At 36.6% G+C, this 19,631-nt stretch overlaps 1 protein-coding gene across 1 annotated transcript in view; it reads left to right on the forward strand.

The window, feature by feature from the left end:
- Positions 1-19,631, forward strand: part of LOC125233632 (thrombospondin type-1 domain-containing protein 7A-like) — a 240,530-nt gene that overhangs the window by 81,348 nt on the left and 139,551 nt on the right. Inside the window, 1 exon segment of the mRNA XM_048139699.1 lies at positions 8,171-8,266. Coding sequence (XP_047995656.1) covers positions 8,176-8,266 — 91 coding nt within the window. The 5' untranslated portion in view covers positions 8,171-8,175.

Consider the following 19,631-nt stretch of genomic DNA (forward strand, 5'->3'; position numbering starts at 1 on the left):
GCATTTTGTTGTGCGGATGTTGATGGAGTCTGCGACATGGGCTGGGGAGCTACTATACCTAAACTAAATGCTATTTCTAAAATACCTACAATAAGAAGTAAAGTGCATATAAAAATTAAATTAAATTAAAAAACACCAACGCACTGAACGTATTTTTAAAACAGAATTGCAAACATTCAGGACACTCAGAAGAGATTATTCCAATCTTGGTACAAACGTAGGTTGCTTAAACAATTACATAAATACCAGCACTCGTTCACTGCGAACTTTTACGGCACATTTCACGTTTTTCACAGAAAATTTCGTGTAAAATATGATAGTTTATTAGTAAATATTTCAAATTTTCAGTCATGACGTAAAGTGTCAAACGTGTAGGTATCCAGGCGGCACGCAGGCGGCGCAGCCCCGCGCCGCGGTCTCCGCAGAGACGGTGTGGCGGTGCCGTGCTTGTCTATTGCGGTCGTATTTATGCAATATTTATAGATTTTGGATGAAATATGTTTATTTAATTAAAATATTTGGTAGAGCAGTTTTTCAACAATGTTGATCGGTTGCCATCGAAACGAACGATGCGAACGATAATATCATATGTTAATTTTAGTTTAAGTTTGTTGTACTGACAATAACTGTTTTATTGTTTTGGTTCGCTTATCTATCGCATTAGGAAAACCTGTAAAGATAGATTTAAGTTGTTATTAACCAATAAAAAAAAATATTTACCACATACCTATGGGCGAAGCACACTAGTGGGATAAACTTTATCGCTTCGGTGCGTCCCTATCGCACTTACAAATAGTGCGAAAAGGACGGCCTGACGTTATATCGTTTATCACGCGACCGTGCTTGCCTGGAAAATTGGTCATATTGTTACATTAGACTTCACTTTTGCGCACAGATTGCGATTTATGACGCGGGATACTGTTGTTGTTCGCACAAGGCTTAATACGAAACAAAACTGAGTCGTTCCTCACGAGACAACCTTAGTGCTGCTGCAGAGTACTGAAATTGTTGTCGGCGGATTGTCACGGGCTTAGGGATTGTCGTCAGATAGGATTGTTACTAGGATTGTGTCGCAGGGTACTCACTCGTTAGATGAAGCAAGACGACTCACTGTTTTACGTCATATTATTCACTATGATGAGCACTATAAGCAAATAAATACATACTAGCTTTTGCCCGCGGCTTCGTTCGCGTTAGAAAGAGACAAAAAGTCGCCTATGTCACTCTCCATCCCTTCAACTATCTCCACTTAAAAAATCACGTCAATTCGTCGCTCCGTTTTGGCGTGAAAGACGGACAAACAGACACAGACACTTTCCCATTTATAATATGTATGGTATATAGTATGGATTAGTATGGATATAATAAATTAAAAATTGTTAAAAAACTTCAGCACCTCGCCTTTACGCACAGATTGAGGGACTGATCCAGGATGCTGTTGGTGTTCGCACACGGCGCTTTATACAGAACTGGGTCGTTCCTCACGTGGCAACCTTAGTGCAAGTGCGTTTTCACATTATCCGATCCGATATCGGATGTGAGACCGATATCCCATACATTTCAGGCGCCATCTTGGATTTTTTCTATTGAACTCCGTCCGACATCCGATATCGGATCGGATAATGTGAAAACGGACTTAGTGCTGCTGCTGCTGGTACCGGAGAATCGTCACGGGCTAGGGATTACCTTACTCAAAAATACGCACAATTATTGAATAACTTAGGTGTTCGTAAAGCACAGTCTATTAGAGGTAATCTCCAGTGGAACGCGTACGTCTCGTTTGAAAAATGCCGAGCGGCAAATATGAAAATAGCGCCGTCAAAGTGTGACGAGCGGAAACGGAACTGCGAGTTGGAAATGTGTGACGTCAGATATAGGGCTCGCATTTTTAAAATAGGCCAAAGTCGTAAGTGTAACTTGTAGAAATTTCCAATAAGTAAGAAATTTTCGAGAAAAATGCACGGGATATAAGGGAAACTATCAATTGGAAAATGGAATATTTTTAATAACAAGTTTTCGTACATTTGCAAGGCCTGCAAAATTATAATGTCTAAATGCTTATTAAGATTAAATACTCAGGCTTTTCAAAGTAGCCGAGTGTTGAATAAAACAGCGAAGTAATTTAAAGTTAACAAACATTTTGTAACGAAACGCTTTGAAGTCCATTCAGCTGAACTGTTAAAGCAATTTAAGGATAATCCTTTGATGTGGTTTCGACATTTTCGCGTTGTAGTACCTTACTGTATCCGCTGGTATGAAAATGTAGGTCATTTTAAATATTTGGGCTATTTTAACCCCCGACGCAAAATGACGGGGTGTTATAAGTTTGACTTGTCTGTCTGTCTGTGTGTGTGTCTGTCTGTGGCATCGTAGCTCCCGGACGGATGAACCGATTAGCGAAACCGATAGATTTAGTTTTTATTTTGTTTGAAAGCTGAGTTAGTCGGGAGTGTTCTTAGCCATGTTTCATGAAAATCAGTCCACTATGTCGGGGTTTTTTTCAAAATTTTAATATTGTGGTTATGTTATACATAAATACTTAAAATAGTTGTATAATTTTTAAAATGCGATTTTTCCGATTATAATTCAATAAACCACAGATACGAGTATTACCGGAATTCCGAATTACTGGAATAGATACACTTTATCTATTTTGTACTCAAATGGAAAAAGATAGCTCAGTTTGGTCATAGTAAGTGATCACCGCGGCCTTTAAAATGGGCGTACGCTCTTTTCTTGAAGGCTTGAAGGTCATATCGATCCGGAAATACCGTACCTACTTACCTACCTATATTGAAGATCTTTACAAAACGGCATAGGCAAAGGGATCATATCATAGCATCTTGACAAAAAATAAAACCGCCTTCAAAAAAAGCATTTTACAAAACACGGAGAAACTAAATAGCCGAAAATAATAAACCTTCGAATTCAGATTTCTTATCGGATTGCAATAATCTAAACATCCAAGTTATAAACAAATTAATTATTTTTGTAGTCGGTACCAGACCTGTTCGTCGCCTTGCTATTTCCTGTTTGCCCCACCCAACCATACGCAGGCTGGCCCCGACTCCAAAAATAATTGATTTGTTTATAATTTGGATGTTTAGATTATTGCAATCCGATAAGAAATCTGAATTCGAAGGTTTATTATTTTCGGCTTTTTAGTTTCTCCGTGTTTTGTAACACGCTTTTTTTGAAGGCGGTTTTATTTTTTGTTAAAAAGTTAATTTATTTGTTGATTTTTAGTGGTTCCTAGTGATATTATATGTATCAGTCCGAATATATGTACAGTAGTGAAAGAATTATCCTTTAACTCCTAACCGTTGAGGAGTTGATCTTCCATCATCAGCTCAGCCACATAAAATTATTACCATCAGGCGTAAATACTGGTGTACCTTTGAAAAATACACTAAGAACATCACATGTAATTTATAACATTTGAAGAGTTCCCTCGATTTCTCCAAGATCCCATCATCAGACCCCGACTTGGTGCCAATGGCACCATCTCGGGGTTATGCCCGTTCGATCAAAAAAAAAATTTGAAAATCGGTCCACGATTCTCGGAGATATCGAGTAACATACATAAAAAAAAACAGTCGAATTGAGAACCTCCTCCTTTTTTTTTGAAGTCGGTTAAAAATGCATGGCATAAGGAATGTAGATAAAGAAAGGAAAGACTAAAATAATATGTGTAGTTATAGATTAAGTATAAGAAGCTTTTCTGTCGTTTCAACTTTTAAATGAAATAGAATACTAGTTCAAGAGTACGCTTTTAGCTAATAAAATAGATTCATAGTGTATGTATAGGTACAGGATGTCATGCCAAAAGTATATTCGGTCGGACATACTCGTATCCGTAAAAGCGTAATGGGTCGTTCACACACGCGTTCATGATAAAACATCAGCCACTCGTAGTGATGTGCTGTTGCCAATATTTCCAAATTAAATATCGGAAATATGCAGTAACGATTACATTCTTCTGAGATCATAAATATTTTGACTAAGATCCACTGGCTAGACTGTAGAAAATTTGAATTTTGCGCCTCGTTTTTTTTAAGTGTGTTTTGTTTTGGTTTACATACACGTATTGCGTAATGAATGAATGAATGAATGATTGGATTTATTTGTCAATAGTGGGTTTACAAAAATGGTCTTAAAACTATTTACAATGGACTTCCGGTTCGGCTGCCATCTTAGTGGCACGTGTCGCGAATAATTTCTCCTTCTTTTGCTCATTAATGTTGTTTAAAGTGTAATATCGATAGCTTATTATATTATGCAGTAAACTAATGTTATAGTGAGAAGCTGATGAAGAATTAATCTCGAAACGCGTTTAGCCCCTTTTTTGTCATCGACGGCCGATAATCCACGTGCCCTTGTAAAATCTAGCTATCAATTTACAAGTGCCAACTACCGAACACCGTCGCACTTACCCTGACACTGGCAAAATAGTCCCACCAAATGGGACTGAGGCCATTTTTATATATAAAAAAAAACTATTTACAATATGTAACTTCTACAGATCTCCATATTGTGCTTACAAACTGGCGTACAAATATCTATTGCTAACCTAAATAATCACATGCACACATTAAATATACCTACGCACGTTACTATAATGATTGGTATTTGCTGACAATTATTATTAACTATAGGATTGTTATTATTTGTATATAACTCTTATACATAAAAAGTAAAATTTACTATAGAATTGTCAACATTATTTTGGCGATCAAGGTTGCTATCGTAGCAAAAGAGTACCGTCGCTTACATAGAATAGAATAGATTAATTTAACACCATATCAGAGTACAGTCAGCTGCAAATTTGCACAAAGAAATTATGAATGTATTCATTGACAAATTCGCCATGCACTTTTGCAACTCAATGTACATACAAAAAAAATGGAGACTAAATTTTTTTTATATCATGTATCACCTTAAAATTACACCCAATATAGTACGTATTCATGGGTCTATCAAACCATCTGTTAACGCTATAATGTTCACAAGCCTTTGGCTTCCCACAGACAGTCTTAAAAATTCATAATCTTAAAAAAAAATTGTATGCAAATTGACACTGACAGATCTGTCAGTGTCTTGTCAGTGTCAGTTTGAACTGTCAGATTGCATACAATTTTTTTTTAAGATTATGAATTTTTAAGACTGTCTGTGGCAAGCCATTGTCAATTAGTCCCAAATGTTTCCACCAGCACATGACTACCCATTACCCGTTTTGGAACGCTTCCTTGGCGAGCGTTCAACATTCGAACGTTAGCGCTCAGGACGCAGGATGCGACAGTTGGAGCGTGTGAAGCGGGCTTAATCGAATTTAAATTATCTGTGGTTTAATGCGATATTCTGTGGCGAATATTGAATGCGTTCCGGGTCGGTGAACGTTCACACATACATTAATAAGTACTTATCATTATCACTTATGTATTTGATCAATAAATCATATATTCATGAATTCATTGATGTGTGTTTAATTAACAGAGATTAGTAATTGCCAATTTTTTTTATATATTTATTATATATATATATATATATATATATATAGTAATTGCCCTAACCGTCATTTTGACACTTGCAATTGTCAAAAAGAATTACTTAACATGTTTGAGAACTTTGCTAGACAGTTTAAAAAAGTTGAAATGAAATGAAATGAAATGAAATAAATGAAATGAAATATTTATTTTTCAAGTAGGCATATTACAATGCGCATATGAACGTCAAATAAAGCTACGCCTACCTACGCTAAGTTTTTTGTAAAATAGTAACTTTTTTATATTAAAGGAAAAAATGGAAAAATTTACGCTTCCGGCGGGACTTGAACCCGCACCATTTTTGCAATCCGTGCAATGCTCTTACCAATTGAGCTACGGAAGCCACGCCGGACCTCGCAAATCTTTCCATGCCTTTCCTTTTTGTACACACGTCTTGGGGTGACGTCTAGCGCCATCTACCGACAGACTATTACATCTTGTAACGGCACTGGAGTCTCAAGTTATATTGAGAATTCACCAGTAACAATGTGCTAACCCATACTAAATTAATTTTTATTAAGCAGAAACGTCTGCTAACGATTCTAAACATTTTTATATTAAAGGAAAAAATGGAAAAATTTACGATTCCGGCGGGACTTGAACCCGCACCATTTTTGCAATCCGTGCAATGCTCTTACCAATTGAGCTACGGAAGCCACGCCGGACCTCGCAAATCTTTCCATGCCTTTCCTTTTTGTACACACGTCTTGGGGTGACGTCTAGCGCCATCTACCGACAGACTATTACATCTTGTAACGGCACTGGAGTCTCAAGTTATATTGAGAATTCACCAGTAACAATGTGCTAACCCATACTAAATTAATTTTTATTAAGCAGAAACGTCTGATAACGATTCTAAACATTTTTATATTAAAGGAAAAAATGGAAAAATTTACGCTTCCGGCGGGACTTGAACCCGCACCATTTTTGCAATCCGTGCAATGCTCTGACCAATTGAGCATTGAAAATAGTAACTTTTATTACATACTAATTTCATGACCGTGTTAACAGAAGCGTTTTATATATACTAGCTTTGCGGAATGCTCTATACAAATTTCCACCCCCTATTTTAGGGAAGTGGGAGGTCAGAAAGAGACAAAAGTAGCCTATGCCACTAGTATTACCACTTAAAAAATGAAGTCAATTTGTCACTCCGTTTTGCCGTGAAACACGGACAAACAAACAGAAACACACCTTTCCCATTTATATTACTAAGTACTAGCTTTTGCCCCCAGCTTCACTCGCGTTAGAAAGAGACAAAAGTAGCCTATGTCACTCTCCATCCCTTCAACTATATCTACTTAAAAAATCACGTCAATTCGTCGCTCCGTTTTGCCGTGAAAGACGGACAAACAAACAGACACACACGCTTTCCATTTATAATATTAAGTATGGATATGGATGTACGCGATAACGTACGGGTTGCCAGGCGGATATCGGAGAGTGTAACGCCAGCTTAATCGAATTGAAATTATCCGAGCATTAACGTGATTCACGAGCGGCTGATAGTGTTTGCTGAACGTTTCAGCTTGAAGTGAAAACGGCCCACTCCTCATAATAATATATATTGGATAAAATATAGTATATTCGCAAATGGGCTGTCATTAGTACCAAAACTATTACAGCTTGGCAAAAAACTTGTACCCTAGTGGAACCATTTTTTTTATCATAGCGACACTTACTTCTCTCATATTGAAGTGTCAAAATAGGTCCAGATTCAGATCAGAGAAGAATTTGAACTGTTAGTATAGGCTAGGTCACGGTACGAGAGATATTCAAATATTTTAAGGGGCTGATAACACCCAATAGCGCTAAATCAGAGTAACATCTTACTTGCGCAGTTTTTTAAGACAAACTATTAGTTTTAGTAAAGGCAAGTAAATTATACATATGTTATTATTCATTATATTTCAATGAACATAGCCGTAATCGATACACGATTTAATAAAATCGGGTCGATAGAAAAAAAAATTGCAATGATTGGTCTCGAGTTCATGATTAAACGGTACTATGTCGTTCAATTATTCACTTAGTTGTCTTTAATTAAAATTACAATAACAAAAACATACATATCTAAAACAGTAACGAAACATATTGCATAAATAACGCTTTCTATTTTATTTTAATATTTTTCCGTAATTTTCGTACCTAGCCCCTCTTTTAGTGACATCGCGTTCTCACTTACTCCCATACGAATAGACAGTGTATACTAGCGTCAAGGTCATTGGGTGTTGTCGGCGTCTTAATATACGTGCACTCACGTCAACATGTCGCCAAACACCTATACCTATACAGGGTGTAATCGTTAAGTGTAGCCAGTCGATAATTCCAGAAATATAACAGACTAGCTTTTGCCCGCGACTTCGCTCGCGTTAGAAAGAGACAAAAAGTAGCCTATGTCACTCTCCATCCCTTCAACTATCTCCAGTTAAAAATCACGTCAATTTGTCGCTCCGTTTTGCCGTTAAAGACGGATAAACAAACAGACACACACACTTTCCCATTTATAATATTAGTATGGATATCAAAAAACTTCGAATTGATATTATAAGTGCTTTACCCAATGAGTATATCCGTATCTTAAACATCTGTAATAAACTGTAAGTTGTATTTTTCATTGTTTTCAGATAGCATGATGCGGGCGTGGCTGGTGGTGGCGCTTCTGGCCGCCGTCAGCGCCGACGAGGCTCAGGACCCTGAGGGCCTCATGGATGTGGCTGCAGGTAAGCTTTCCTAGGCTTTGGTTTTAACAATGAGAAGGCACACTGACATTTATCCCGCCAGGCGGCGCCTGTGCAAGTGTCTAGCCATGTCACTGTCATTCATATGTGTAGAGAGAAAACATATCTTCTTCTCGCTCCCACGTATGGAATTTTTATCTGTGCAATGGACTAATAAGGTGGCGCCATTAAAACAAATGAAGGAGCAACTTTAAAGTTGACAAGTAGGATTGCATAAATACAGCCTGTCAAAAAAGAGTAGAACAAAACAGGGGCACCACCGTCTGTGTTGACCGTTTTACATTATGACATCTGTTTTGATAGACTTTAAAGCCCGCTCCAGACTATGCGCGCGAATCACGGCGCGACATCGCGAACGCGAGTGCGAATTCGATACGCAGAAAGTTCCAACTTCCGCCGTGATTCGCGCACATACTTAGCCTGGAGCGGGCTTAACATTTCTACGAGAACAGTTTAGTGTTTCTATGATAAAAATAATAAGTTCATTTCTAGTCTTTTTTTTGCCAAGCTGTACATCAAATTCGTTTCATAACGAAATGCAAATTCTAGCAGATTTCACTCAGCTGACTCAGGAAAAAAAGTACCTATAGCCTATAGTATATGTATAACCTATCCGAAGTATTGCATCCACCGAGGTACAGTTTTATACATTCTCCTTGTAGTCTATAAATGTTTAGATTGATTTTATATCACTATAAGTAATATAAAACGCACATGACAGGGTTGAGTGGAAGAAGCGAGGGGAGGCCTTTGCCCAGCAGTGGGACACTACAACAGGCTAATAATAAAAAAAAAGTAATACTAAAACATCAAAATCATAAAACTCAAATTTAGGCGACTGCGAACTCAATAAAGTCTATGTGATGAAATAATAACTGCACATACATTACCGTTTTCCCCAATAAACCGGTTTATTACGCAATCTGGAGCTAATAAAATTATACCTATCCTGCTCACGTACGCGCGTTTGCGGAGTATTAGAGCGCGATAGCGTTATCATGAACGTTACTTAAGTTGATTTATTATTGCGTTGTGTCGTAATTCGTAGCACGTCTTAATGCGTAGAGGTCTACGGGTTTTCGTAGCACAGTGTGCACTAATCACTAATGCTACGCTAATGCTTTTGAAGCTATGTCCGTAGCGACATTTTCGCTACATACGAAAACCCATTCGACTAGCTTAATGGTTTCTTGGTAGCGAAAGTGTTAATGGTTTCTGTTCTAATTTTAAAAATTAAACATAGGGTCTTACTATGGTATAGATTGAAATGTCAGAGTCAAAAGTGACATTTCTGGTTGAAAATCGGATGAATATGAATGTGAAATAAAGTTAGGGTCACGTCTTTAATCGGTATACGCATTTAACAGGTTGCAAGACCCTTAGTCATTCCATACAAAGCTTTGGACGAAGCTCTAACGGCCCAGCCACGACATTGGTCTAACCGAACGCTCTGCAAACCTTACACGTACGGCTCAGCCACGACAGTGATCTAAGCGTGACAGCGGTGAGCGGCAGCCATACGTGCGAATGAAAAGTCCCATCGCTGTGTCTCGCTCCAATGTATGGCCGCCGCTCACCGCTGTCGCGCTTAGACCAATGTCGTGGCTGAGCCGTAAGTGTAAGGTTTGCAGAGCGTTCGGCGGGGCGGACTCGCCCGCGTTCACCCTATGCAGCATCGACTCACTTCAAGACACTTGTATGAACTTCATTGCTTTAAATGCACGCCACACGCCCCGTCCCGCGCTCTAAGGACTCAAGTAAATATTTTATGTGACTAGTATAAGATAAGTGTGTACATAAATGCGAACGTTTTTTAAACGGGCGTGCACGCCAGCCCGTGTCCGCTGCTCAAACAGCGATAAGCTGCAATTACGAGCCTTGCTCTTTTAGCCCGGTTGACAAGGTCTATGACCACAGAATGATTCCAAAACCGGGTCTCTGTTGCTTCCCATAAAATCTTAAGGGGCTCCACACGGTTTTCATCGATTTTTGACAAGTTTTGAGTCAAAACGCCTAAATTTGCACTACAGATAGAATTATAAGACCAACGGCCATCGGTTCGTCGATCTTTTATCTCCATTCGTAAGAAAAAAAGAATACTTATTTTTTTCATGATTTTTTTACAGATGGTCTAAAAAAAACTTGTCGAAATTTGATTTTAGTGAAGGGTGTTTGTTACATACATGAAATCGACATGTTTGAATTTACCTATTTATTTATTTAATTTTAAATTCAAGAGATTATGTATGCAAAAAACCAGTTTTGACCCTAAAATTGTTCAACTTTGATACCAAATATCACATAAACAATTTGCTGTGAAGTAATTATGAGATACTGTTTTGTTTAAAGACGATGCTGATAAGCTTTAGAAACTATCATAATATCAATGGATTCAATCAAATCGAAGGTCTTTGGCGCAGGGAACGCCCTTAAGTCATAATGTATTATTTTGTCCACATTTTCATTAGTCATTATTTTATTTAGCTTTTCTCAGAAACGCGTAACTTTTCAAGATTGCTATTAAACAAACCTAACCTAACCTATCCATAGATCTAAACAAAAACTCTGAAAACTTAACCGTTTCAGAATTATGATTAATGAGAATCTGGAAAATATTATGACTTTCAACCCTTATGTCAAACAAAGCGTATTCTGCGTATTAATTAGGTACTTCATACAGTCAAAAAGCGGTAATTTCGATATTCCAATAAAACACTTCCCATTGACTGAGTAAGTGGAAAAGCGTTTTAATTGCTGTAAAAGAATTTATGCTGGACGTAATCATGGATGCATTTGCATACGTTATTATGCACCGCAGAGGCTGCCACGCTTTTTTATTCTTTATTTAAAGTTCTAGGTTCACAAGCTGAAATACGTGTAATAAAATAGATTTTTAAATGTAAAAAAAGTGACGCGTTCATTTAGTATAGCATGGTCAAGAATATCTTGTCAAAGATTGCACAACTCTTAATAACCTGTTGTAAGAATAAGTGCGTTTTCAAATTATGTATGATATGATGTAGAGCCGACATCCTGTATATTAAAGGCGTGCCATCTTTGACATTTGCCTTTAACGTCCTTCCTACATCCGAAATCGGATCGGATAGTGTGAAGACGCTCTAAGCTTCGTGGAATAATTCGTCGCGTCTTGTCGTAGCAAACCTTGCTTGCTACGCATGCTGAAAGACACTACTCATCTTTTCATATGTTAAAAGTGTTAAAACAATCTTCAGATGTTCATTTTTGACTATATGAAATATGATATGATTTATTTTTTATTCTCGACAGAAGCTCGAGCTTTATTTCGCCTGCAGCATGTAACCCAAAACACAATAGACGACATAAAAAATGTGATTGGTCAATTAAGAGAAGTTTTGATTAATTCAAATTACATTTCTCTTGTCATTAAGCGCGTTTGTGCTATATACAGTAATAGTGGCGGCTGGTGAAAATTTCTGCTAGGCAACATCATAGCGCAAATATAACCGATTTTAACATCCTCCTTTGATTATCCCGGCAAAAAACCACCCGGCTCATCATAGGATTGTTTTCCGCTTTGACAACTAAAAAGATATCACTTAGGCATTGTTTTTTTAAATGTCACTGAAAATGTCTAAGTTTCTTTTGGAACAAGTCGATTTGATTGTAATTTTTCAAGTAAAATATTAAATATCATTATTGTATTTTCGGTTTGATTCAAAAAACTTTATTTAACCGACCTCGATATACAAATTCGTTTCACTAATAATCATTTTCCCTGGCACGCATCGGTAAAGCGGAATCGGCTTGTACTGTACTGCTAGGTACAGTTGAAATATTCCTGTTAGTTCATATCTGAGCTCTAATTAGACTTCTAAACCTGCTCTAGCTCCTTCAAACCTAAGCACCTTCTATCGCTCGACGTAAAAGTTAATTTTACACCTTCCACAAGTTCCATCGTAAACGGGTTGTAAAATCCCGACAGATAGCAACGAGCGAAGTGTTAGCGCCATTTCAAAAGATTGCATAGACTAAGTTAGATAGAAGTTTAGAAAAATCTGTATTTAGATTAAGAGAGTATCGAATGAACTGAACGATACACTAAAACTAAAAGCTTGTATGCTAGTACGCTTTGTTCTCTGAGTTGTCCTTAAGACTGAAAAAGTTGTAAACTTTATCGAAAGAGATATCGACGTGTCTAAGCAACTTATTAAAGATTGATGATACATAGATTCTACATTTCTACTTCATTTCAGTTTCTAATACATCATCATTATAGAGAAAACCGTATCAACAATATGTTTACTTTTTTGACTTTAATCGGAAATACTTGTTTTGACGGACAATCTAAATAGTCGCAAAAGCTTTATTTACTGAGCGAGTGCGTCAGGAAGCAAGTAGGATTTTATTGTCGTATTGTTGAATGATGCGATACCGTAACAGTCAGATCATGTTGCTCTTGCCTAGGGTTGCAAAAAACGTTTTTTTTTTCTGGTTTAAAAAAAAAAGAAAAAAAAAACAGTTTTTTTTTTGCACATACCACATTTTTTGTTCTAAAGTACGAAATTTCAGAATTTGCATAGCAGTTAATACTTTTATACGGGGTTTTAGACATTATGTTAACTATTGAACGAATTTAATTTAATAACTTTAATTTATGGTTTTATAAACTAACTAACCACTCTGTCGTTGGTAGTTATCGTTATTTACTGTTGCCACACCAGCGCCTCTCCACGCCCCACGCCGCTTCGGGGATTCCCCAATAAACGTTTTTATACTGAATGCTAGTCGAATTAAAATGTACTTACGTTATTGTTATTGAAACGTTGCAACGTTAGCGTTGTAACTCATGAAAAACAGTTACTGTCGAATTTTTTGTTCATCTGAAAAAAAAAAAACATATTTAGAAAAAAAAACAATGATGGTCGGCTGTTTCTCATGTTTTATTTCATAATTCTGAAAAAAAAAACATTCTGTTTTTTTTTACTATTTGCAACCTTACTCTCGCCCGCTCGAGAACTCGTAAGCTCACGATATTCTCTCAAATCTCAAGTAGCGCAGATATTATATAGATATCGTTATATGGACGCTACACCCGACACTGTAGCTCTAAGATTAGCCGTTATGTGCAAGGAGCAAAATCGACTTAGAACAGAAACTGAACAGTGGAAATCGTTTGTTTTTTATTTATTTCAAATTAGTTTCGCTGGCTTGCACTATTTAGAATTTCCCGTAACATTAAATGCAAGATTTTAAAATCCTGATCGCCGTATTTCCTATAAGATTATTTGACATTTCATTTGAGGTCGATATGACAATGGTTTAACATTTAAATGTTTCACGTGATCTCGAAAACATGCAGAAATGGGAAAGCCTTTAATAAAATCCTGTAGACAATACACAGTTTTCAGTATTTGTAGCTTTGCTGACTGAACAGTGTTTCACAAAAACACACAAAACCTCTTTTTTAGCGAGCTGGAATTGAAAAGCATTTGGTTAACAAAAGAGTCAGATTTTAGCGCTGTATTCATCTGTTTAATCCTTGAAATTTTAACGTATTGTTATGAATTAAACGATTTTGCATAAGCCCGAAAACTTTGAGGTTCTGTTCTGTTGTTGACGATGATTTTTTTAGACGTTTTGTTTAATATCAAAATGATTAGGGATCTAAGTTATTTGAAAAACTCTAAAAACCATTTGTAATAAAAGTTGAAAGAAGTATGACACAGGTTTCTAAAAAACAAGATTTTATTATATCGTTTATATTACATATATTGTTTTGTTACAAAACATTAAAACAAATCTAATAGAACTAATACCTAATAATCTGACAACTAAATTGAATTTGTATAACTATCTAGGGCCCTATCATGAGCTTGTTGGTTGCCCTATAAATAGCTTATGCACTACTGAACCCCTCGATGTCAAGTGCCTGGAAAAGTGCGTTAGAAAGATGTGGATTAACGCCGGCTTATGCAAATCTAATCATTCCAAGCGCTTTAAAAGCACCGGAGGTTCATAATATGGGCCAACCAAAGTGGTAAACTATAAAAGGATAAATGGAATAATTGACACTTCTGGTAATAGTCAGACCTGTGACTTTTTGGAATGCCAATCCAGCCTGTCATTTCGTATGGAATTTTGAACGTGTAAGCGTTAAGTTTCGGAAACCCAGCTAATCTAAGTTCCTTCGAAAACGAAATGTGCAGTTAGGGGCTTTGAAAACCAGCTGGAAGGTACTTGGAAACTAAAATTCTTAAACTAGATTAAACTTCTGTGTATGTGACTTGCCACAGATGTCATGTTACAATGGTTCTGTAGAACCAGATTGTCCCGAGCTCGCTCGACCAATGAGAACCAGAGGACCCGGAGTGTGTCGCGGCTTTCCGTATAATACGACACGGGAAACCATTTTGGATCTGACGTGTGGTTTCAGCTCAGAGAAACAATAATATACTGGGTTAAGATTTAACCAACAGTCATACTACAATATAGGCACAGTATAATAAAGAGTACCATCGTACAGTATGGCCACTCCCGCTCCCCGCTGAAAGTGCCGCCCACCCCCTCTCGGTTACCTCACAGTTACCGCCTGTCAAAAACGTGAACAGTCGACCTGTCATATCTCACTCATACAAGCATAGTACGCGTTCACCTACACGAGCTTAGAATGTGTGCTAGGAACGCGCCTCTTTCATATATTTGATCGCCAGTGTCCGAGATGTGATATAGGTACAAAAAAAAATCAGCAAATAGGCCACAACACTTCAAATACATAAAAAAGTAAATGATGTGCTTTTTTTTAATGTAATCTTGTTATATTGGTGAACAATAAAGAATAATTGTATTGTATTGAATACATAACATAATATTTATATTTGAATTTAAATTACAATTGATCATCAGACCTAACGCTACTACAATTAATTAGAGATGTATAAGGTCTCTTCAAGTCGAATTAAATACAACTAAAACTACACATAACATAAGAAAGTACAAACAAACATAAAAATGAAAGTCTAAAATTACTTTAGCAAATGACTCTAAATGTCACAACTTAAGATAACATGTATAGTATACTTAATCTAATAATCCATACTCTGCGTAGTAATAATAATACTTTATTTTAGGCCAATGTGCCCATAGAGTAAATTACAGACTTACATGACTAGTGTTAGTACATTCTAACATAATTAATTTATTTAATTGACAAACACTACTATTACTTATTACGTACAACACTATTATTACGTAGTGACTTTATAGATCATATTGATCGACTTTATTGTATACCTACCCATTCTATTTACCCAATGTCAAAACCGCTAGATTGAATTTGTTTCCTACATTATGCGGTGCTGCTGATTTCTATGGGACATCACATACACCTGATATTAAGTACTATCAGCTGCAGAAGTGCATGGAGAAATTATGAATTAATTCATTGATAGTACATCGACTTTTCACTTTTTTATTGCACGCTCGCTTTCAGCTCACGCACACATTATCGACTTGTGAGTCAACTTGTCAAGGTCTCATACTTACCTCACTTATAACAACGTAATAAACCAGCAAATATTGGAGCCTATAACATCAAAAATTTACTTTTAGAATAGTTTAGGATAAAGATTTTATCAAAAAATTTTATCAAAAATCAAAATTATCAAGGCCAGTTTGATTGTTATTTAGTTTTTGTAACATTCTTGAGTATACCTCTTTATGTGTTGAAAGTTCTTGTTGTTGGCATTTAATTAAATCACATGTGTTGTTTAGTTTTTGTTTCATTTCAATAACAGTACTTTGTAAATTCAAAATAACGTCCATCGACTTTCCGTCACAACAGTTTTATTTCTTCTTCGCTTTCGTTGGTGGCATTTTAATCACTTTTTTTTGTCACAGCGTACCTCTATATCTCAGTCAACTAAAATATCTTGTTTGTATCAACAGAACTATGCACTAAATAATTATAATAAATGAAAAAATACGGAGCACTTTAAACTTGCTGCTACAAGTGACAGTGGCGCCACCTGCAATTTGAAGGTTGCCGGGGCGTACATATAATATTTCGTAGGTATCTACTTTCTTGCATATTTATATACTGGGATTTCTACTTTTATAGGTACGAACTGTCCTGCTTAATACATAATACCGGTCGCATACAACATTACCGCTGACAGCATATACCCCATATCTATCTAATATTCAGGGAAGTTTACGCGGCTCAATCGAATAATCCCTTGATCCTGCTCGGGGGGTGGAAACCATACTTCCGCATGACGTACGACCCGGTTCGAGAAACGCTTATAAGATATCACAGCGATATCATACGGATCCGCCAGTGTTAAAAGCTTAGATAGAATATATGCGAGTCGTTACATATTTGAAAAGATGGAAAGAAAAATGTTGTCAAAATAGTTTCAATTATATTTTTAACATGGTGTATTTTGATAACGGACCAGTGATGGCAGGTACCAGATCCCGTGCTGCTACTCGAAAACAGTATTCGAAAACCTTTCCTCGATTTCAAATTAATGTAGATCGGCATTTACAAAACATTGAGGTTGTGAGAAAAATATCATTCACAGTAAATAAAACTCTTTAAGTTGAAGATTTTTGACTGCTGTGCTAACCGGTTGCTATGGTATCACTGTATCAATCTTATAAGCATAATTCGAATCGGGCTGTTATTTTTTTTGCTTCAGCGACATATTTCCGAGCGTTATCTTATTCGTATCCATCGCGAATGGACCTTAAAACCTTTGGGGTTTTATTTATTCAAAACAGCCATGGGATCTTGTTATGTTTTGCTTTTTGATATTTCACTCTCCTCTGTGAATATTAATCTATATCAAGTGTGTTTACTTACTCGGTTTACTTATTCACCTGTATTTTACTTATTTACCTGGTTCGGTCGATCGATGTGCGATTATTTTAGAGAGACTTATGTCCACTAGTACCTATACGTCTTTTATGGCTGAAATAATGATAATGTTTTTTTTAAGGATTTTAATATTTTATTGCCAGAACATAGGTAAACAGTAAAAAGCATGTTTTACTCGTGTGCTCTACCTAAGCAAGGCAATAAGTAACAATTAAGTACAAGGACGTACAATATAATTTCAATATATAGGTACGCGCGTTAATTAAGATTATGTCAATTCATTACATTTTATAAAATAATTATAGGTACAACAAATTAACAAAAAAAATTTAGATCGATTGATTAAATTTTTGTAGGGAACCGCATCATACCGATATCGGGCATAGCTTTCTACCTATAATTACATTTAGTATGTTACTGCTCTAAGGTTAACTGGAAGAAATCCCTTAATGGGATAAGTTCGCCTTTGTACAATAAAATGTATTACTACTACTAATACTACAAGCATATCCCAATGTTAAAATACTGGATGTATAATTTTAAATAAACCAGCATAAATAATAAAACCTGTACTCGTCAAATTCTGGCGCAACATAATAATATTATCTACTAAAACAGCAAACAATCAGCTACGAATTGATCGATGTAAAAGTTGTTGATATAACTGCCTAAGTAGTGGATTTTCAGTTAACATATCATATATCTATTAGTGGGTCCATTAGCAGTTTAAGCCCCGTAAGAACATATAAATAAGTTAAATATTAAATTGGAAAGTTTTAATGGACTTACACGGCCGACACATAACCATACTTATGCCTACTTGTATACTGCTATATTAGTAGTGTACAGTGGGCCAAGAAAGTGGTCTACCACTTTTGACAAAAGTTTCTGTGAGCTCTTACGATCGCTAAGGTTGACTTGACAGTTGACACATGGCATGACGTAAATATCATTATATAGACAGAGCAATTGTCACTGATATAATATTATTCCCCGGTCCCGGGTTCGAATCTCGGTAAGGGCATTTATTTGTGTGATGAGCACAGATATTTGTTCCTGAGTCATGGATGTTTTCTATGTATATAAGTATTTATATATTATATATATCGTTATCTGAGTACCCACAACACAAGCCTTCTTGAGCTTACCGTGGGCCTCAGTCAATCTGTGTAAGAATGTCCTATAATATTTATTTATTTATTTATATTTATTGCAAGCGGAAATCGACCTTGTTGTCTCATATTCAAACGAACTTCAACCGTAGGGTGGTAAACCACATTTTTGGTCAACTATACAGTCGCCATTAGATATATCTCAGCGGCCATCGCAAAAGTATCTGCACGCCTTATCGCTTTTGATTAGGCTATTACTGAAGCAATGAGCTACAACTTCGGCGTTGTCGTCACTTTCCATCAGGTGCGACTAAGGTCAATCACTGGCCCCGTCGCCGAATGGCATTTCTGCGATGCGACACGCCGCAGAAATTTAGTCTGCATTATAAACTGACCAGTGTGCATTCGGCTACGCATACTGGTCAGTTTATAATAAGGTACAGCGGGGCAAATCTCGACTGGGGGACAAATATAACTGGTCCATATTTTCCATGTTTTACAATGTTTGCATTATTAAATAAGAGTGTCCATCGGTTATATATGGTAGGCGTGTTCAGTGGATACATGTAGAACTCAACATCATAGCGTAATAATGGAAAAAATGGATTAGTTACAATTGCCCCCCAGTTGAGATTTGCCCCGCTGTACCTTAATAAAAATAAAAACATTCCATCCATTACATTTATTTTCATCTTCACTTTCCTAATTAGTAATTTCGCAGCAAACTATCAATATTTTCCTTGTTACAATAAACGCCGACAGCCCCGTATAGTCGATGACATATGTAATCTGCCACTCGGCTCTACGCGTATAGTATAGGCAGAGGCCTGCGTGGCGCGATAAGAGCGAGGGGCGGCAGTCACGCCGAAAATGGGACACGTTGTGCCCTCGTCTGGCTGATTATTGTATGACATGTTCACATGACGCACTATTACACAACGCTGGAGGACAAAATGGTAGCGTTGTGCATACGTACGTGCATAATGTAATATATTTATTGATTTAATCGTATGGCAAATTATATCTAAAAGCAATCAGATATTATATGTAATATACCAAACATACCACACACACATACCATTCAGTTTTGAGAAATGGGCCCCCAACCTCTAATGTATACCTACGCTTATAGTTTCCGTATAGTTTTATTTCCAAGTTATATTAAAACAATATCAAACACAATGTTTCCTAATACTCGGGAATTCTTTATTGTACAACTAGAACTCATTTCTAGCTTCCGTCGCGTTGTTCACAACTAAAGTCAGCGTTATTACGAAAGCCGAACACATATCAAACTTTATAACGTTATCTTTTATCTTAACTTTGTCAGTAATAAAAGTTAAACTGGGTTCAGGCGGATGCTGCGATGTTATTT

The sequence above is a fragment of the Leguminivora glycinivorella genome, chromosome 14 (assembly GCF_023078275.1).
Source record: "Leguminivora glycinivorella isolate SPB_JAAS2020 chromosome 14, LegGlyc_1.1, whole genome shotgun sequence".
In the NCBI taxonomy this organism is placed as follows: Eukaryota; Metazoa; Arthropoda; class Insecta; order Lepidoptera; family Tortricidae; genus Leguminivora; species Leguminivora glycinivorella.